This window comes from Erpetoichthys calabaricus, chromosome 13 (genome assembly GCF_900747795.2).
Source record: "Erpetoichthys calabaricus chromosome 13, fErpCal1.3, whole genome shotgun sequence".
NCBI lineage: Eukaryota > Metazoa > Chordata > Cladistia > Polypteriformes > Polypteridae > Erpetoichthys > Erpetoichthys calabaricus.
In genome coordinates, this window is record NC_041406.2 from 123,527,555 (window position 1) to 123,544,119 (window position 16,565).

The 16,565-nt window shown below is 39.0% G+C and overlaps 1 protein-coding gene and 1 long non-coding RNA gene across 2 annotated transcripts in view; one reads left to right on the forward strand and one right to left on the reverse strand.

Moving 5' to 3' along the window:
- LOC127530104 (uncharacterized) overlaps positions 1-8,871 on the reverse strand; it is a 589,449-nt gene extending 580,578 nt beyond the window's left edge. Inside the window, exon 1 of the long non-coding RNA XR_007936636.1 lies at positions 8,779-8,871. This is a non-coding gene — a long non-coding RNA (uncharacterized LOC127530104). The remainder of the gene's footprint in view (positions 1-8,778) is intronic.
- The window catches only part of si:dkey-22o22.2 (neural-cadherin), a 299,017-nt gene that overhangs the window by 168,000 nt on the left and 114,452 nt on the right, over positions 1-16,565 (forward strand). Inside the window, exons 14-16 of the mRNA XM_028817759.2 lie at positions 3,680-3,807; positions 3,941-4,127; positions 7,106-7,249. Coding sequence (XP_028673592.2) covers positions 3,680-3,807; positions 3,941-4,127; positions 7,106-7,249 — 459 coding nt within the window. The remainder of the gene's footprint in view (positions 1-3,679; positions 3,808-3,940; positions 4,128-7,105; positions 7,250-16,565) is intronic.

The following is a 16,565-nucleotide window of genomic DNA, read 5'->3' on the forward strand; positions in this document are numbered from 1 at the left end:
GTACAATAAAGCATACTTTATAGACATTTATATTGATTTAACAGTAACTGGCATTCAGTTGAAAGTGGTACCTTAAAAATTAGCACAATTTACTTTATATGCAATAACGACAGATTAGAATATAGCACACAGCAAACAATATACAGATAAATCAAAGTCACGGTCTTTTAATTACAGTGTTAACTAAAAATATGTAACTTAATGTAAGGAAAATGCGAAGTTGATATTAGTTTGTATCAAAGCTTTTCATTGACCACTGATTACTACGGTAGCAAAGAAACTATAGAAATGATGAGTACTTCTTTTTTTTTTTTTTTTTTTTTTAATATTTTTATTTTATTAATTTTCATTGTAATCATTCCATACAAACAGATCAATTTATAACCCAACAAATTTGAAGACAAATCAAACCCCACCCCTGAGAAGGAGAGCTTAGCTAAAGGAAAATTGCTTTAAGCTTTTTAAGAAGTAAATATCTATATAAATATGAGATGGAGAAGGGAGTTAAATGCAATAATAGTTAATTCTCTTATTCTAAAATAATATTGATTAAATCCTGCCATGTTTTGAAAAAATTTTGTACAGATCCTCTAACTGAAAATTTGATTTTTTCCAATTTCAAATAATATAAAACATCGGTTTCCCACTGACTTATAAGAGGAGAACTAGGATTCTTCCAATTTAACAAAATAAGTCTGCGTGCCAAAAGTGTAGTGAATGCAATCACCGTTTGCTTGTCCTTCTCCAATTCCAGTCCATCTGGAAGGACACCAAACACAGCTGTTAGTGGGTTAGGAGGGATTGTGATACTAAGGCTGTCAGAGAGGCACTTAAAAATTTTTGTCCAAAATGATGTTAGTTTGGTGCAGGCCCAGAACATGTGACCCAGTGAGGCAGGAGCTTGGTTGCAGCGCTCGCAGGTTGGATCCTGGCCTGGAAACATTTTGGACAGTTTTAAGCGAGACAGATGAGCTCGATATATAATTTTTAGTTGAATAATTCTATGCTTTGCGCATATAGAACTCGAGTGAATTCTCTGCTTTGCTACCTTCCACTCCTTTTCTGATATATTGATTAAGAGATCTTCTTCCCAATGTCCTCTTGGATCTTTGAAAGGTAGGGACTCTAATAAGATTTTATATATTGCGGAAATAGTGTTTGTTTCCTCGAAATTGAGCAGTATTTTTTCCAGCATTGTGGAGGGTGCAAGGTGGGGGAAATCGGGCAATTTCTGTTTAACAAAATTTCTAATTTGAAGATAGTAAAAGAAATGTGTAGCTGGGAGGTTAAATTTTTGAACGTAATTGTTCAAAAGATGTAAATATGTTGTCTATATAAAGATCTCTGAGCATTTTAATCCCAAAACTTTTCCAGGTATTAAAAACTGGATATACTTGCGAAGGTTGAAAGAGGTGGTTCTCTTGCAGAGGTGCCACTGATAAAAAGATTTTCCATCTTAAAATGCTTCCTAATTTGGTTCCATATTCTGAGTGAGTAAAGCACAATTGGGTTATTAGTATATTTGCGATAACTTTCATTTATTGGAGAGCAGAGCAGGGAATATAAAGAAGTACTACAGGATTTTACTTCTATTGCGGACCAAGCCTGTGTATGTTCATTTATTTGTGTCCAGGTTTTTATGGCTTGTATGTTTGCTGCCCAGTAATAAAACTGAAAATTAGGTAAAGCCATGCCACCTTCTGCCTGAGGTCTTTGTAGGGTCGCTCTTCGGATACGTGGGTGTTTTGAGTTCCAAATGAATGAGGTTATTATTGAATCTAACTGTTTAAAAAAACGATTTATTGATATATATTGAAATGTTTTGAAATAAAAAGAGAAGTTTAGGGAAGGATATTCATCTTAACAATATTAATTCTTCCGGCTAGAGTGAGATGAAGGGTTGACCATCTATGTAAGTCTTGCTTAATTTTTTCCATACAGACGCCAAAATTTTGTTGATAAAGACCTTTATGTTTACTTGTGATATTTACCCCTAGGTATTTAAACTGATCTGCTATGGTAAAAGGTAGGGTGTCTAATCTAATATTATATGCTTGTGAATTCACTGGAAAGAGTATACTTTTATTCAGATTAATTCTAAGACCAGATATCTTTTGAAATTCTGTTAGTGCTGTTAAAACAGCAGGGACAGTGTTTTCTGGGTCCGATATATATAAGACCATATCATCTGCATATAGAGAAATTTTCTGTTCCAGTCCTTCTCTGACAATCCCCTTTATCTGATAAGAATTTCGGCAGTGAACCGCCAGTGGTTCAATAGCGATTGCAAACAACAGTGGCGACAAGGGACATCCTTGTCTGGTACCACGTTATAGTTTAAAGTAGTCCGAGCAAATGTTATTAATACAAACTGAAGCTTCTGGACTGGTATACAGTAGTTTGATCCAAGCACAAATATTCGGGCCAAACCCAAATTTCTCCAATGCAGTGAAAAGGTACTAAGTACTTCTTATTTTGTGGGATCAGTAGCCACCAATGAACAACACTGTTAACCTGGAAAAACTTGACATTACTTTGTATGCTTGTTTTTTAAAAGTTACTATATACCATTTTCTAAGCCTACATAAACCTGAGAAGGCTCACTCTGGAGCCTATCCCAGCAAAGGTAGGACTCAAAGCAGGAATAATCATCTGGCACAGAGTAGTCTATCTCAGGGGAACACACTCACACACACAAACATACTTCATACCTACAGTACTAGGGCTAGTTAGGGTTGCCAGTCCACCTAACCTGCATGTGTTTGGACTGTAGGAGTAAGCTAGAACCCCTAGTGGAAACCCACGCAGACACAGGGAGAACATGCAAATTTCATGCAGGGAGGACCCAGGACATGAACCCTGAATACCTTACTGCTAGGCAGCAGCGCTACTACTCTACCAACCTTTTACAATATATTCCTGATATATATAGCTTCAAATGAGTTTTTCTATCAGGATGAAAATAGATGAAATAGTGTGTAGAAGTAACCTGAAATCTTTAAAGTATAACAGGCTAATATAGCTAGAACACTAACAGATTAAAAAAAGTATGGATTTAGCCTGCATTACTGTATATGCAAAAAGAATGCTTTTAAAATTATGAGCCATTGGTATTTCACAAATCTGTTACTCTCTATTCTATTAATTGTTTATTATTATTTGTCCTGTGAGTATGTATGTTTGTTTTTTATGTTTCTGCTGCTGTATGCATCTGAATTTTCCCCTGGGATTAATGTATATCATTACATCTTTCCTGAAGAAGGGCCCTGAGTTGCCTCGAAAGCTTGCATATTGTAATCTTTCTAGTTAGCCAATAAAAGCTGTCATTTTGCTTAACTTCTCACTGCACCCCTGGGATTAATAAAATGTATCTAATCTAATCTACTGTATGGAGCCTGTTATGGATCTAAATAATAAAGGTTCTTTCTGGAACCTTCATTGAGGATGGGTCTTTTTGGAACCAAAAATTTTTCCCGTATGGTATTGCTCTGAAGAACCACATTGGCACCTTTATTTTTAAGAGTGTATACAACAGTACTCTGAAATAAAGATGTTTTATCCAGGAGTCCATTTTGTGTTATCGTATCTTTATAACGAATAGTTGTGTACCTGAGTAGTTTAAGATGGATAAGAAAATGAGTGGTTGGGTAATTTATTAAACTTTTCTTTTTCTTTTCAGATGTCAATGATAATGTCCCCTTTTTTATGTCTTCAATATTTGAGGCTGCAGTTTCAGAAGGCTCGAAAATTGGTACATCTATAGCAAAAGTCTTCGCTAAAGATCTAGACTCTGGACAACATGGAATGGTTAGAACAAAAACATATTTTCTGTTTTAGAATGTAAACTTGTATTATTTTACAAATGAGGTCAGTCTAGATATATAAAAGTTTTAAACTTTCTTTACCTGACTCATTATAAAACATATTTTATGGCTTTCAGGTTAACTATAAGATTCTAAAGGATGTGAATAAAGATTATCTGTTGTTTGATATTGACATAAAGACAGGAACCATATATATCACGGCCTCTCTTGATAGAGAACAAAAAGAAACATACCTAATTGAACTTCAGTCTCAAGATAACTCAGAATCATCTCGAACAGGACTGCATGGAGAGCCTAACACAGGTATGCAATCTAGCACTGATAAATGGTGAAACTTTGGATTTAATCAAACTTGAATTCTAATTTCGACATTTTACCTTTTGTTTTCATTTGTAATAATATTTCTTCTTTTAAAGAATAGATTTTCTTAAAATTGACTTTTATTCCTTTCTTATTAGATGTTCACAGAGGTTTAGGAGGCCTCTTTCTCATAGCAGGCTCCATAAATATCACCAATCAGCATTTTTAAAATGACATCTTTCTTTTCAATGTTGCATGCTCGTCAGGCACCTGGAATGGCAGGCTGGTTATGGAGGTACTAATTTTTAAAAAGGTGGACTAGAGAGTGTGCTCCAAATATTGGGGGATCACACTCCTCAACCTCCCTAGGAAAGCTTATGCCAGGGCACTGGAAAGGAGACTCCTCTCAGTTGTGGAACCTCAGATCCAGGAGGAGCAATGTGGATTTGTCCAGGCTACAGAACAGTGGACCAGCTATTTCCCATTAACAGGATACCAGAGAGGACATGAAAGTATGCCCAATTGGTGTACATGTGTTTTGTGAGAAAGCGTGTGACCATGTTCCATAAGTAATTCTGTGGGAGGTTCTGTGAAGATGTGAGTTTCTGGGTCTATTCAGTCCTTGCATAATCAAAGTGAGATCTGTGTCCATATTCTCAAAAATTTGTATTTGTTTTAGATGGACCAAAAGGGGCACTGTTATTTAAAAACTTAACTACAGTGCTTTATACTGTCCTTACTATATTCTTAAAAACACTTGTCATGTTTAAAAAAATGTTTGTATCATTTTTCATAAAGTACATAAATTTTTTTCATAATTTTAAGTAAACAGGACATAATGTTCCACAGTATTATGGTAGGTTGGTTAAAATTCTTGAGAAGATGGAATAACAGTTTATTGTAAGTTCTTACTATAGAAATTTCATTATTTACTAATGCACCATTAGAATAGAGCTATTAAATAACTAACAGTTATTGTGATACCAAGGCTGTCAGAAAAACAAGCAAAGACTTTATTTCAATAAGGTTTGCATATCTATAATATGTCAACCAAATACATTTTATGTAGTCAGAGAAATGTGTACAGTATGACTTCCATACATGATTTAAAATGTAATTGAAGAGTACTGTTCCCAATGCTGCCTCAAATCATACAGAGGTGCAATGTTTTGAAATTACTTTGAAACTCCTCGTCATTCTGCATCAGCTAGAGGGTATAATCTTCACAGTAAATAGTAAGGGAAGATTAGGAAAGCTAACAAGGGCTATGTTAATAAAATCTGTTGCTGATATGTAAAAGAAAAAATGTTTTGATGAAAGTGTGCCTCATATACAGAATTGTATTTGCAATATAAATGTACCTGGAAGTCTTAAAACACAATGCATTCCATACACATGAATACGGAATCACATCGCACCAGCCTCAGCTTCCCTTAACTGGCTTCTAGTTTGCTGCAGGATTATATGTTGTGATCCTTGGAGCCTTCATTGCTTTACAATTTTTTTGTAGCCCTCCCCAGATCTGTACCTCAATATAATTGTGTCTAAGCTCTGATTCATATTGTCAACTGTGGGACCTTATATTTCCTAATCATGCCCAGTCAATTCAATTGACCACAAGTGATCTTGAAGCAAGGTATAGGAACATCTCAGTGATGATCAATATAACGGGATGCGGGTAATTTAAATGTCATAACACAGGGTCTAAATACTTATGTCAATGTGATGTTCAGTTTTTTTATTTTTAATAAATTTGCAAAAATCTCTAAAATGCTGCTTTAGTTTTGTCATTCTGGAGTACTGAGTGTTACTTGATGTGGGGAAGAACTAATTTAAATGATTATTGCACTGCAACATAGCAAATTGTGAAAAAAGTTAAAGGGTCTAAATACTTTTCTGAATCTACTGTATAAACAATATAAGATATTTAGTATGAGATATTTTGTACTTCTGAGATGGCTGTATTTTATTATTGTTTTATAATGGTGCAATTAATAGTAACATTTCAAAATTCATGTGGCATCATATTCAATGTAAGTAATGTACCACCAGATCATCCATGATCCTGAAGTGGACTACATAGGTTTGAGAATTAAATTAAATTCCTTCCTTTTAAACTAGGAATGTTAGTGCAGAGATAATATAAATTTAGACAGAGCAAACAGTGCTACAGTAATATGCAGGAGTTTTGTGAGGAGACAACAAAAGTCCTTAATAGCAGAAAAGCATTCAGTATTATTACCTACACTTTAAAAAAATGATAATATATCACCTGAAGAGCCAGTGATAAAACACACAAGAGGAGGATATCCAGGGTACATTTTGGAGAAAAAGGCAATACCTTACAGTTCAACAAACATATTTTTAGTGTTAATTGATCTCAAATGAGTATCTACTGTTCTTTATAATTTATATAAATGTGTACAAAAATGAAGCAAAAATTGTATTCCTTTGAGAGATAACAACAAACAATATAGATTAGCATTTGCTGTAGACTCAGTAAAATTGCCACAATTGCAGATGTGTTGGAGATGAAGTTAAATACAAATATATCTTTACACGGTAAGCAAAAATTTCAAGTTTAATTGCACAAGGAAGTGCCTGCAGCCGTGGGGCTGTGTGTTTGCGTGGACTCTGCCATGATGGTCTCTGCTTTGTGCCCACTACTGTTAGGAAAGGCTCCAGCCCCACACAACTCTCAATTTGTTCAACTAAGTTTGGATATATAAAGTTATGCCACACTTCACACAGAGGACTGTGAATACTTGCCATCTTCAAATATCTGCTTCGAATATTTCATAGGTACTCATCTTCAAAATATCTCTATGCGTTCACCCCTATGCCATTTATTATAAATTTAAGAGACAAAGTGTGGATTAAATTTCTCCTAAAATAGTTTAGACTAGATTAGATAGACATATTACAATTTAAAGTTTTTTGGACATATCACTGATAAATGTTTTTTGCTATATTTTTTACAGACACAGCATATCTCAGAATCTTTGTCACAGACGTTAATGACAATACCCCAGTTTTTCCTCAGTCTGTTTATGAAGTTAGCCTGGGAGAAGATGAAGATGTTGGATATGTTGTCATTACAGTTACAGCCAATGATGAAGATGAAGGTGAGATGAGTAACAGTAGCCATGGATATCCAAATCAATAAATACTAAAGTTTTCACTGTTCCTCCTACATGTACAGCTGTCTTTCATCAGTTTGATCTTGTATCTCTCCCCTTTTGGGCAGAAGTAATTAGTCAGTTTAAACCTACAACTTGTCTACTAGATATTGTTCCTACTCGTCTTATAAATATGCTTTTGAAGTGTCAAACCTAGCATTTTAGACATTATAAATAGATGTTGTGAAACTGGTTCAGTCCTAACAAGTTGTAAACATGCTGTGGGTAACTTTTAATTAAAAAAACAAATCTGGACTTTACAGACTTATCAAACTTCAAACCCATCTCCAAGTTGCCCTTTCTTTCTAAACTTTTGGAGAAGGTTGCCTTTCTACAGCTTCAAACTTATTTAAATGAAAATGGTATTTCAGTCTGGTTTTATGGCACACCACAGCATGGAGTCTGCGCTTTTAATAAGTGACTCTGGGGATACTGCTGTCTTGGTTCTTTTAGATCTAACTGCAGCATCTGAAACAGCTGACCATGACATGCTTATCGCGGTATGTGGGTATACAAAGAAGTACTTTGGAATGCGTCAGGTCATACCTCACAGGCAGAAGGCTTTCAGTCAGCCTGGGCAAGTTCTCCCCCTCCTTGGCGTCTATCACCCATGGGGTACCTCAGAGATCTATTCTGGGGGATATTCTTTTTTTCACTGTACATGTTGCCCATTTTAAAAAATAAAATAGTTCTTTCCATTGCTACGCTGATGATACACAGATATATTTTCCACTGAAACAGATCAAAACAAATTCTCTTAAACCTTTATTCGAATGTCTGGAAGATATTAACAGGAGAAAGTAGGGTGAAATGACACCTTTATATTGGCTAACTAAATAGATTACAAATGCAAGCTTTCGAAGCAGCTAAGGCCCCTTCATCAGGCAAGGTGTAACAAAGAAACTGAAAAATACTCTAGCTTATATTGGGACAGCAAAGTGATTCTTTTCCTTTCATCTTAACAAACTTTTTTTTCAAATGTTAGCAAAATTAATAAGCCTTAGATGAATTAACCCTGAAATAAGAGAACAATGAACTAATAAAATGTAGAGATAAGATAACTATCACTAGAGAAACTCCTGTAAGTTTTTTTTTTTTTTTAAGTGCATTGTCTGTAAGATGGGCATCTGATGTAGTCAGCTGGTCAATCAGTCTATTAGTCCACATACCTGGTCATAAAACTCTTGTCTCGTCTCTTGTAATCATCCATTTAATCGCCAAGGCTTCCTTCTCCATCGTCACATACCTAGTCTCTCGATCCAACAGTTTCAGGCTTAGGTACATGACAGGTGTTCAACACCATCGACTCTTTGGCTCCCAAGCCCGTGTCCGAGGCGACCATCTGGAGGACTAAAGGTAGAGAGAAGTTAGGGGTTGTTAATACAAGTGCTGAAGTTAGAGCCTGTTTTAACACTAGAATTACCAGAGTCTACGAAAAAACTTGTAGATCCGGCCCACCTTAAAACCATTCGCACTTCTCCGCCAGCGTCCTTTGTCCTGTAAATGTGCCGATAAAAACAAGCTGCAAGCAGCTGGCTATTCCATCCCCCCACCAACTTAGAACGTGCTTCTCCCAGCTCATGTCTTGATTGATTATCTGGGAGTGAAGTGAAGTTTTACAGTGGAAATAATAGATCGTTATTTGGAACACATGCATTTCATGTGTGTTCCGTTTCTACAGTAATCTGTGTAAACACATTGTTAAAACAGAAACTTTTTCATATTTTAGTAATAAATGTTACAAAATGTAGGCATAAACTATAGAATGTGTGAAGCATGAAGTCCAAACATCAAATAAACACTTTCACAAAAGGTTCAAGAACAATACAAAGCTTCCGTGGCGTAGTGATAAGATTTGCTGTCTCAGAATACAGCAGGCTTACTGTCCCTCAGAGACCTGAGTCTGATTCCCCGTTGAGGAGAAAGTGTTCTTTTTTTTTTTTGTTTTTAACCTCAAGCGGACATAAAATTTATAAACTGGTATGCACTGTCAGTTAATGAGATCGTTATATTTTCATGTGGGATGCTTCTTTTAAAATATTTTTTAACAATTGAGACTGCAAATAACATGAACAACTGTCCTTATAACTGTTATTTTTAAGATCCATAATACACAGACAGACAGAGCACTCTGTAATAGAGAGACAGACATGCAGAAAAGTCACTAGATATATAAATAAACAGGGAAGGCACTTGTACTGAAAGAAAAAAAGTTCAACATATGCAATGATCCTGCTGCACTGAATAAGCTCACACGCTCTAACATTACATTCCCCCCCCCCCCCCCCCCCCCCCCCTGATCTGACTCTAAGTAACAGCGCAAGTACAGATGCAAACCAAGTGTATGTGTGTACTGTATAATATTAACAAAAAGAGCAGCTTACTACTGAAAACAGCAAATATAGGAGTGAGTGGGGATCGAACTGGGGACTCTTGATCACACTTGGTTTGCGTCTGTACTTGCGCTGTTACTTAGAGTCAGATCGGGGGGGGATGGGGGGGATATTAGAGCGTGTGAGCTCATTCAGTGCTGCAGGATCAACGCACATGTTGATCTCTTTTTCTTTCAGTAATAGCACCAGCATAAATCCACACCCGATCTGATGCTGTTCATTTTCAAATAATATTGCATTAGTGCGATGATGTTTTCACATATATTGTCTCTTTCTTTCAGGTGTGTAATAGAAACCACAGCATAGAGAGAAGCATGTACATTGTAACAGGTACACACGTTGTAAATGTAGGAAAGACAATCCTTGCGTGTGTGTGAACAGTTAACATTTGAATCTAATGATTGCGTATAGCGCTGAACTTACTACTCTGTACTGTTCTATCCTCTGCATGTCCTGGAGTACAAAAGAAACAGCATACAGCAACATGTGGGGACTGGCAAGATCGGGGAAAAAAAACATGCAGTCACTGATTACAAACCACAAGATGTTATGCGAATGAATATGAATAATATGAATAATGTTGCATCCGTGCCACAAAGTTTTCGGAAATTTACTATACAGGTCATAAAACGAATAATTCCAAATATCATATATACCTACATCTGTGTTTGTTTTTTTTTTTTTGACATCATACACCATAAAGTGCACACTAATTCAGCATGACCAGGAACACTCAATAAAACTGAATAAAAAAAAAATCAAGTGACGGTGAGATATGACGAAGGCAGATTCGCCAGCGTTTGTGTGTCAGCTTTAATCCCTCCAGATGAGAGAACGTCCAGTTCGACTGTCTCAAAACACCATTCACATCTCCAGTTATTCCGTTTCAAATAAAAAATAAAAACGTCAGATCCCTTTGGGGGGGGGGGGTAGTATGTATCGTTATCGTGATTTAGAGAGAATAAAAGTTAAAAAAAATATAAATGCACACCGTGTGTTACAGACACAAACCAAATGTACAGTGCATCCGGAAAGTTTTCACAGTGCATCACTTTTTCCACATTTTATTATTTTACAGTCTTATTCCAAAATGGATTAAATTCATTTTTTTTCCTCAGAATTCTACACACAACACCCCATAATGACAACGTGAAAAAAGTTTACTTGAGGTTTTTGCAAATTTATTAAAAATAAAAAAACTGAGAAATCACATGTACATAAGTATTCACAGCCTTTGCCATGAAGCTCAAAATTGAGCTCAGGTGCATCCTGTTTCCCCTGATCATCCTTGAGATGTTTCTGCAGCTTAATTGGAGTCCACCTGTGGTAAATTCAGTTGATTGGACATGATTTGGAAAGGCACACACTTGTCTATATAAGGTCCCACAGTTGACAGTTCATGCCAGAGCACAAACCAAGCATGAAGTCAAAGGAATTGTCTGTAGACCTCTGAGACAGGATTGTCTCGAGGCACAAATCTGGGGAAGGTTACAGAAAAACTTCGCTGCTTTGCAGGTCCCAATGAGCACAGTAGCCTCCATCATTCGTAAGTGGAAGAAGTTCAAAACCACCAGGACTCTTCCTAGAGCTGGCCGGTCATCTAAACTGAGCGATCGGGGCAGAAGGGCCTTAGTCAGGGAGGTGACCAAGAACCCGATGGTCACTCTGTCAGAGCTCCAGAGGTCCTCTGTGGAGAGAGGAGAACCTTCCAGAAGGACAACCATCTCTGCAGCAATCCACCAATCAGGCCTGTATGGTAGAGTGGCCAGACGGAAGCCGCTTCTTAGTAAAAGGCACATGGCAGCCCGCCTGGAGTTTTGCCAAAAGGCACCTGATGGACTCTCAGACCATGAGAAAGAAAATTCTCTGGTCTGATGAGACAAAGATTGAACTCTTTGGTGTGAATGCCAGGCGTCACGTTTGGAGGAAACCAGGCACCACTCATCACCAGGCCAATACCATCCCTACAGTGAAGCATGGTGGTGGCAGCATCATGCTGTGGGGATGTTTTTCAGCAGCAGGGACTGGGAGACTAGTCAGAATAAAGGGAAAGGTGACTGCAGCAATGTACAGAGGCATCCTGGATGAAAACCTGCTACAGAGCGCTCTTGACCTCAGAATGGGGCAATGGTTCATCTTTCAGCAGGACAACGACCCTAAGCACACAGCAAGATATCAAAGGAGTGGCTTCAGGACAACTCTGTGAATGTCCTTGAGTGGCCCAGCCGATTGAATCCGATTGAACATCTCTGAAGAGATCTTAAAATGGCTGTGCACCGACGCTTCCCATCCAACCTGATGGAGCTTGAGAGGTGCTGCAAAGAGGAATGGGCGAAACTGGCCAAGGATAGGTGTGCCAAGCTTGTGGCATCATATTCAAAAAGACTTGAGGCTATAATTGCTGCCAAAGGTGCATCGGCAAAGTATTGAGCAAAGGCTGTGAATACTTATGTACATGTGATTTCTCAGTTTTTTTATTTTAATAAATTTGCAAAAACCTCAAGTAAACTTTTTTCACGTTGTCATTATGGGGGTGTTGTGTGTAGAATTCTGAGGAAAAAAATGAATTTAATCCATTTTGGAATAAGGCTGTAACATAACAAAATGTGGAAAAAGTGATGCACTGTGAATACTTTCCGGATGCACTGTATGTGTGTACTGTATAATATTAACAAAAAGAGCAGCTCACTACTGAAAACGGCAAATATAGGAGTGAGTGGGGATCGAACTGGGGACTCTTGATTACGTCAGCAAATCTTACCACTATGCCACTGAAGCTGTTGTCTCTTCCTTGAACCTTTTGTGAAAGTGTTTACTTGATCTTTGGACTTCAGGCTTCATACATTATATAGTTTATGCCTACATTTTGTCATTTACTACTAAAATATGAAAAATGTTTCTGTTTTAAAAATGTGTTTACACAGATTACTGTAGAAACGGAACACACATTAAATGCGTGTGTTCCAAATAGCGATCTACAGTATTTTTTTCCACTCTAAAACTGCAGCACTTCAGTCACTCCCAGATAATCAAACAAGGCATGAGCTAGGAAAACTTAGTGAATGTTCTGCGGTGGTGGGGGATGGAATATTTGGCTGCTTGCTGCTCGTCTTAATCAGCACATTTAGAAGACAAAAGACGTTGGCTGAGAGATGAGAACGGTTTTAAGGTGGGATGGATCTACGAGTATTTTCGTAGACTCTGGTAATACTAGTGTTAAGTCACCAAATGCATCTTCCATCTTATCAGACCTTACCACACTGTTGGGAGCTCCTTTCTTCATTAACTCAGTCAAGAGCGCCACTCTCTCAGAAAACCGAGGTACGAGCCGGTGGTAGTACCCGGCTAAACTGAGAAATGATTGGACCTGCCGCTTGTTTAGAGGAGGGGGCCATTTCAGAATGACATCTAATTTAGAACACTGTGGTTTCACAGTACCCCGGCCCACCAGGTAGCCCAAATATTTAGCCTTGCTCAGTCAGAAGAGCTCGGCCTCTCCTAATGTCCGCAGTACCGCTGTGACCTGCCGTATGTGTTCCTTCCACGTGCTGGAATAGATGACGATGTCATTCAGGTTGGCAGCGCTATACGCGTTATGGGGATGGAGCACTCTGTCCACCAGGCGCTGGAAAGTTGCAGAAGCCCCGTGTAACCCTAATGGAAGGACATGATACTGCCAGTGTCCGCTGGGGTGCTAAACGCGGTCTTGAAATTCGTGGACTCCGTTAACACTAGAATTACCAGAGCCTACGAAAAAACTCATAGAACTCGTAAATATTTTAAAAGGAGCATCCCACATGAAAATATAATGATCTCATTAACTGACAGTGCATACCAATTTATAAATTTTATGTCCGTTTGAGGTTAAAAAGAAAAAAAAAGCAACACTTTATCCCCAGCGAGGAATCAAACTCAGGTCTGTGAGGCACAGCAAAACTGCTGCGCTCTAAGAAGCAAATCTTAGTGTGCTACGCCACGGAAACTGTTGTGTCATTCTTGAAGCTTTTGTGAAAGTGTTTATTTGATCTTTGGAACTCAGGTTTTACACATTCTATAGTTTATGCCTACATTTTGTAACATTTATTACTAAAATATGAAAAAGTTTCTGTTTTAACAATGTGTTTAGACAGATTACTGTAGAAACAGAACACACATGAAATGTGTGTGTTCCAAATAACGATCTATTATTTCCACTCTAAAACTCTGCTCTTAGATAATCAATCAAGGCATGACCTGGGAGAAGTTTGTGTACGTTCTAAGTCGGAGGGGGGATGGAATAGCCGGCTGCTGGCAGCTTGTCTTTATCAGCACATTTAGAGGACAAAAGACGCTGGCGGAGAGGTGTTAACGAATTTAAGAAGCGATTTAAGGTGGGCCAGATCTACGATTTTTTTCGTAGGCTCTGGTAATTCTAGTGTTAAAGGAATCTGCCGGTACCCCTTCATCATATCAAGTGTGGTCAAGAAGTTTGCTTGACCCAGTCTCTCGAGGAGGTCGTCCACGCAGGGCATGGGGTAAGCATCGAACTGGGATACCTGATTAAGTCGACGGAAGTCATTGCAAAACCTCCAACTGCCGTTGGGCTTAATAACCAAGACGATGGGACTGGACCAGGGACTAAAGCTTTCATCTGTCACTCCTAGTTCCAGCATTCACTTGACTTCCAGTTCCACTTCAACTTTCTTTGCCTCCGGGAGTCTATATGGACACTCTCGGAAAATAACCCCCGGCTCAGTCAATTTGTCGTGCGCAACCAGAGAGGTCCAACTGGGTTTTTCACTCACCACCTCTGGGATGGACCGGATAGCTGATTCCATCTCCTGTCTTTGTCTGGCAGATAATTCCTCGCCGAAATTAAGGGGGTCTATTTGAGAAAAGAGTGAGCAGGTCTGACCGGAAGAGGGATCGGGGTCCTTCTCCTTTCACTGTTTCAGCAAGTTCACATGATAAACCCACTCGCTTGGTCGACAATTGGGTTGTTTCACCAAATAATCAACCAGCCTTTTCCTCTCCTTAATTTCCTAAGGGCCTTGCCAATGGGCGAGCAATTTGGAGTGAGAGGTGGGAACTAATACCATGACGCGATCTCCTGGACGGAATTCTCGGAGAGTTGTGCCGCGGTCATAAAGGCAGGCCTGTGCTGCTTGCGCTTCCTCCATATGACTTTTTAGAATTGGTTTAATTTTCCCAAATCTATCGCGTAACTGTGCGATATATTCTAAAATGTTTTTCGAGGGAAGACCCTCTCCTTCCCAGCCTTCCTTTAGAATATCCAAAATACCCAGGGGCTGTCGTCTGTATAACAATTCAAACAGCGAGAAGCCAGTAGAAACATGTGGGACTTCCCAATAGGCAAGGAGAATGAGGGGGAGGAGTTGATCCCAATTCCTCCCATCCTCGCTGACCTCCTTGCGAAGCATCTGCTTGAGAGTCTGATTGAACTTCTCTACTAAATCGTCGGTTTGAGGATGGTACACTGTGGTCCTTAAGTGTTTTATTTTCAGTAACTTAGCAGTTTCCTTGAATGTTTCCAAGGTAAAAGGCGTCTCTTGCTTCATTAGGACTTCTTTAGGGATGCTGACTCATGAAAGGACCCCTACTAATTCCCGTGCAATAGCTTTAGATGTAGCCGAGTGCAAAGGAACGCCCTCTGGGTATCAGGTTGCATAATTCACAAGGACTAATATATATTTATATCCTCGGGCTGAGGGCTCTAGGGGTCCTACGATATCAACCCCGATTTTCTCAAAGGGAACTTCAATTAGGGGAAGGGGAACAAGAGGAGCACGGTCCCTCCTAGGAATTTGCCTTAGTTGCCACTCTGGACAGGAAATGCAAAAACGACGAACCTCCTTGTTGATTCCCAGCCAGAAAAATCGGAGCTTAATTCGCTCTAAAGTCTTTTCGAAGCCCAGATGGCCTCCAAGGATGTGGGCATGCGGCAACTCACAGACCTGCTGCTGGTAGGCTTGTGGAATCAACAGCAATTTCTGGTCCTCCCCCTCATGTTCTGCGACCCGATATAATAGGTCAATTTCTATCATGAAGCAAGGTCCCTGTGGCATGGGCTGATGAGTGCGTTGGCCATTGACTAGAACAACTGCATTCTTCACGTGTTTCAGAGAGTTGTCGCTCCATTGCTCTCCCTTGAAAGAAGCCAGTGTTGCATTAAATTGAAACTGAGAGGGGATCCGGTCTGACTTCAAGGGGCAGGGATTCCTCTCTACCCGTCTGGGTGCGGTTAGATGACGTAGCCGCCCGCTACAGGCCAGGAGTCTCCGCATCCACCTCTTGGACTTCCATCTTGCTTTCTGCCGGCTGGCTACACTGCGTGGAGGCAGCTTGAGACAAGTCACTCTCATCTAGTGCAAAGCTCAACGGCTGACCAGGATTACTCAATAGTCTACCACATTTACTGTCAGACCAGTCCCGCCCTAGAATCACAGAAAAGGGGAGTTGGGAAGGACTGCCACGGGGAATCTATTTAGCATCCTTCCCTGACAGATGTAACACCGGGTGAATTTACAGTCATATGAAAAAGTTTGGGAACCCCCCCTCTCAGCCTGCATAATAATTTACTCTACTTTCAACAAAAAATATAACAGTGGTATGTCTTTCATTTCCTAGGAATATCTGAGTAATGGGGTGTTTTCCGAACAAAGATTTTTAGTGAAGCAGTATTTAGTTGTATGAAATGAAATCAAATGTGAAAAACTGGCTGTGCAAAAATTTGGGTAGCCTTGTAATTGTGCTGATTTGAATGCATGTAACTGCTCAATACTGATCACTCGCAACACCAAATTGGTTGGATTAGCTCATTAAGCCTTGAACTTCATAGACAGGTGTGTCCAATCATGAGAAAAGGTATT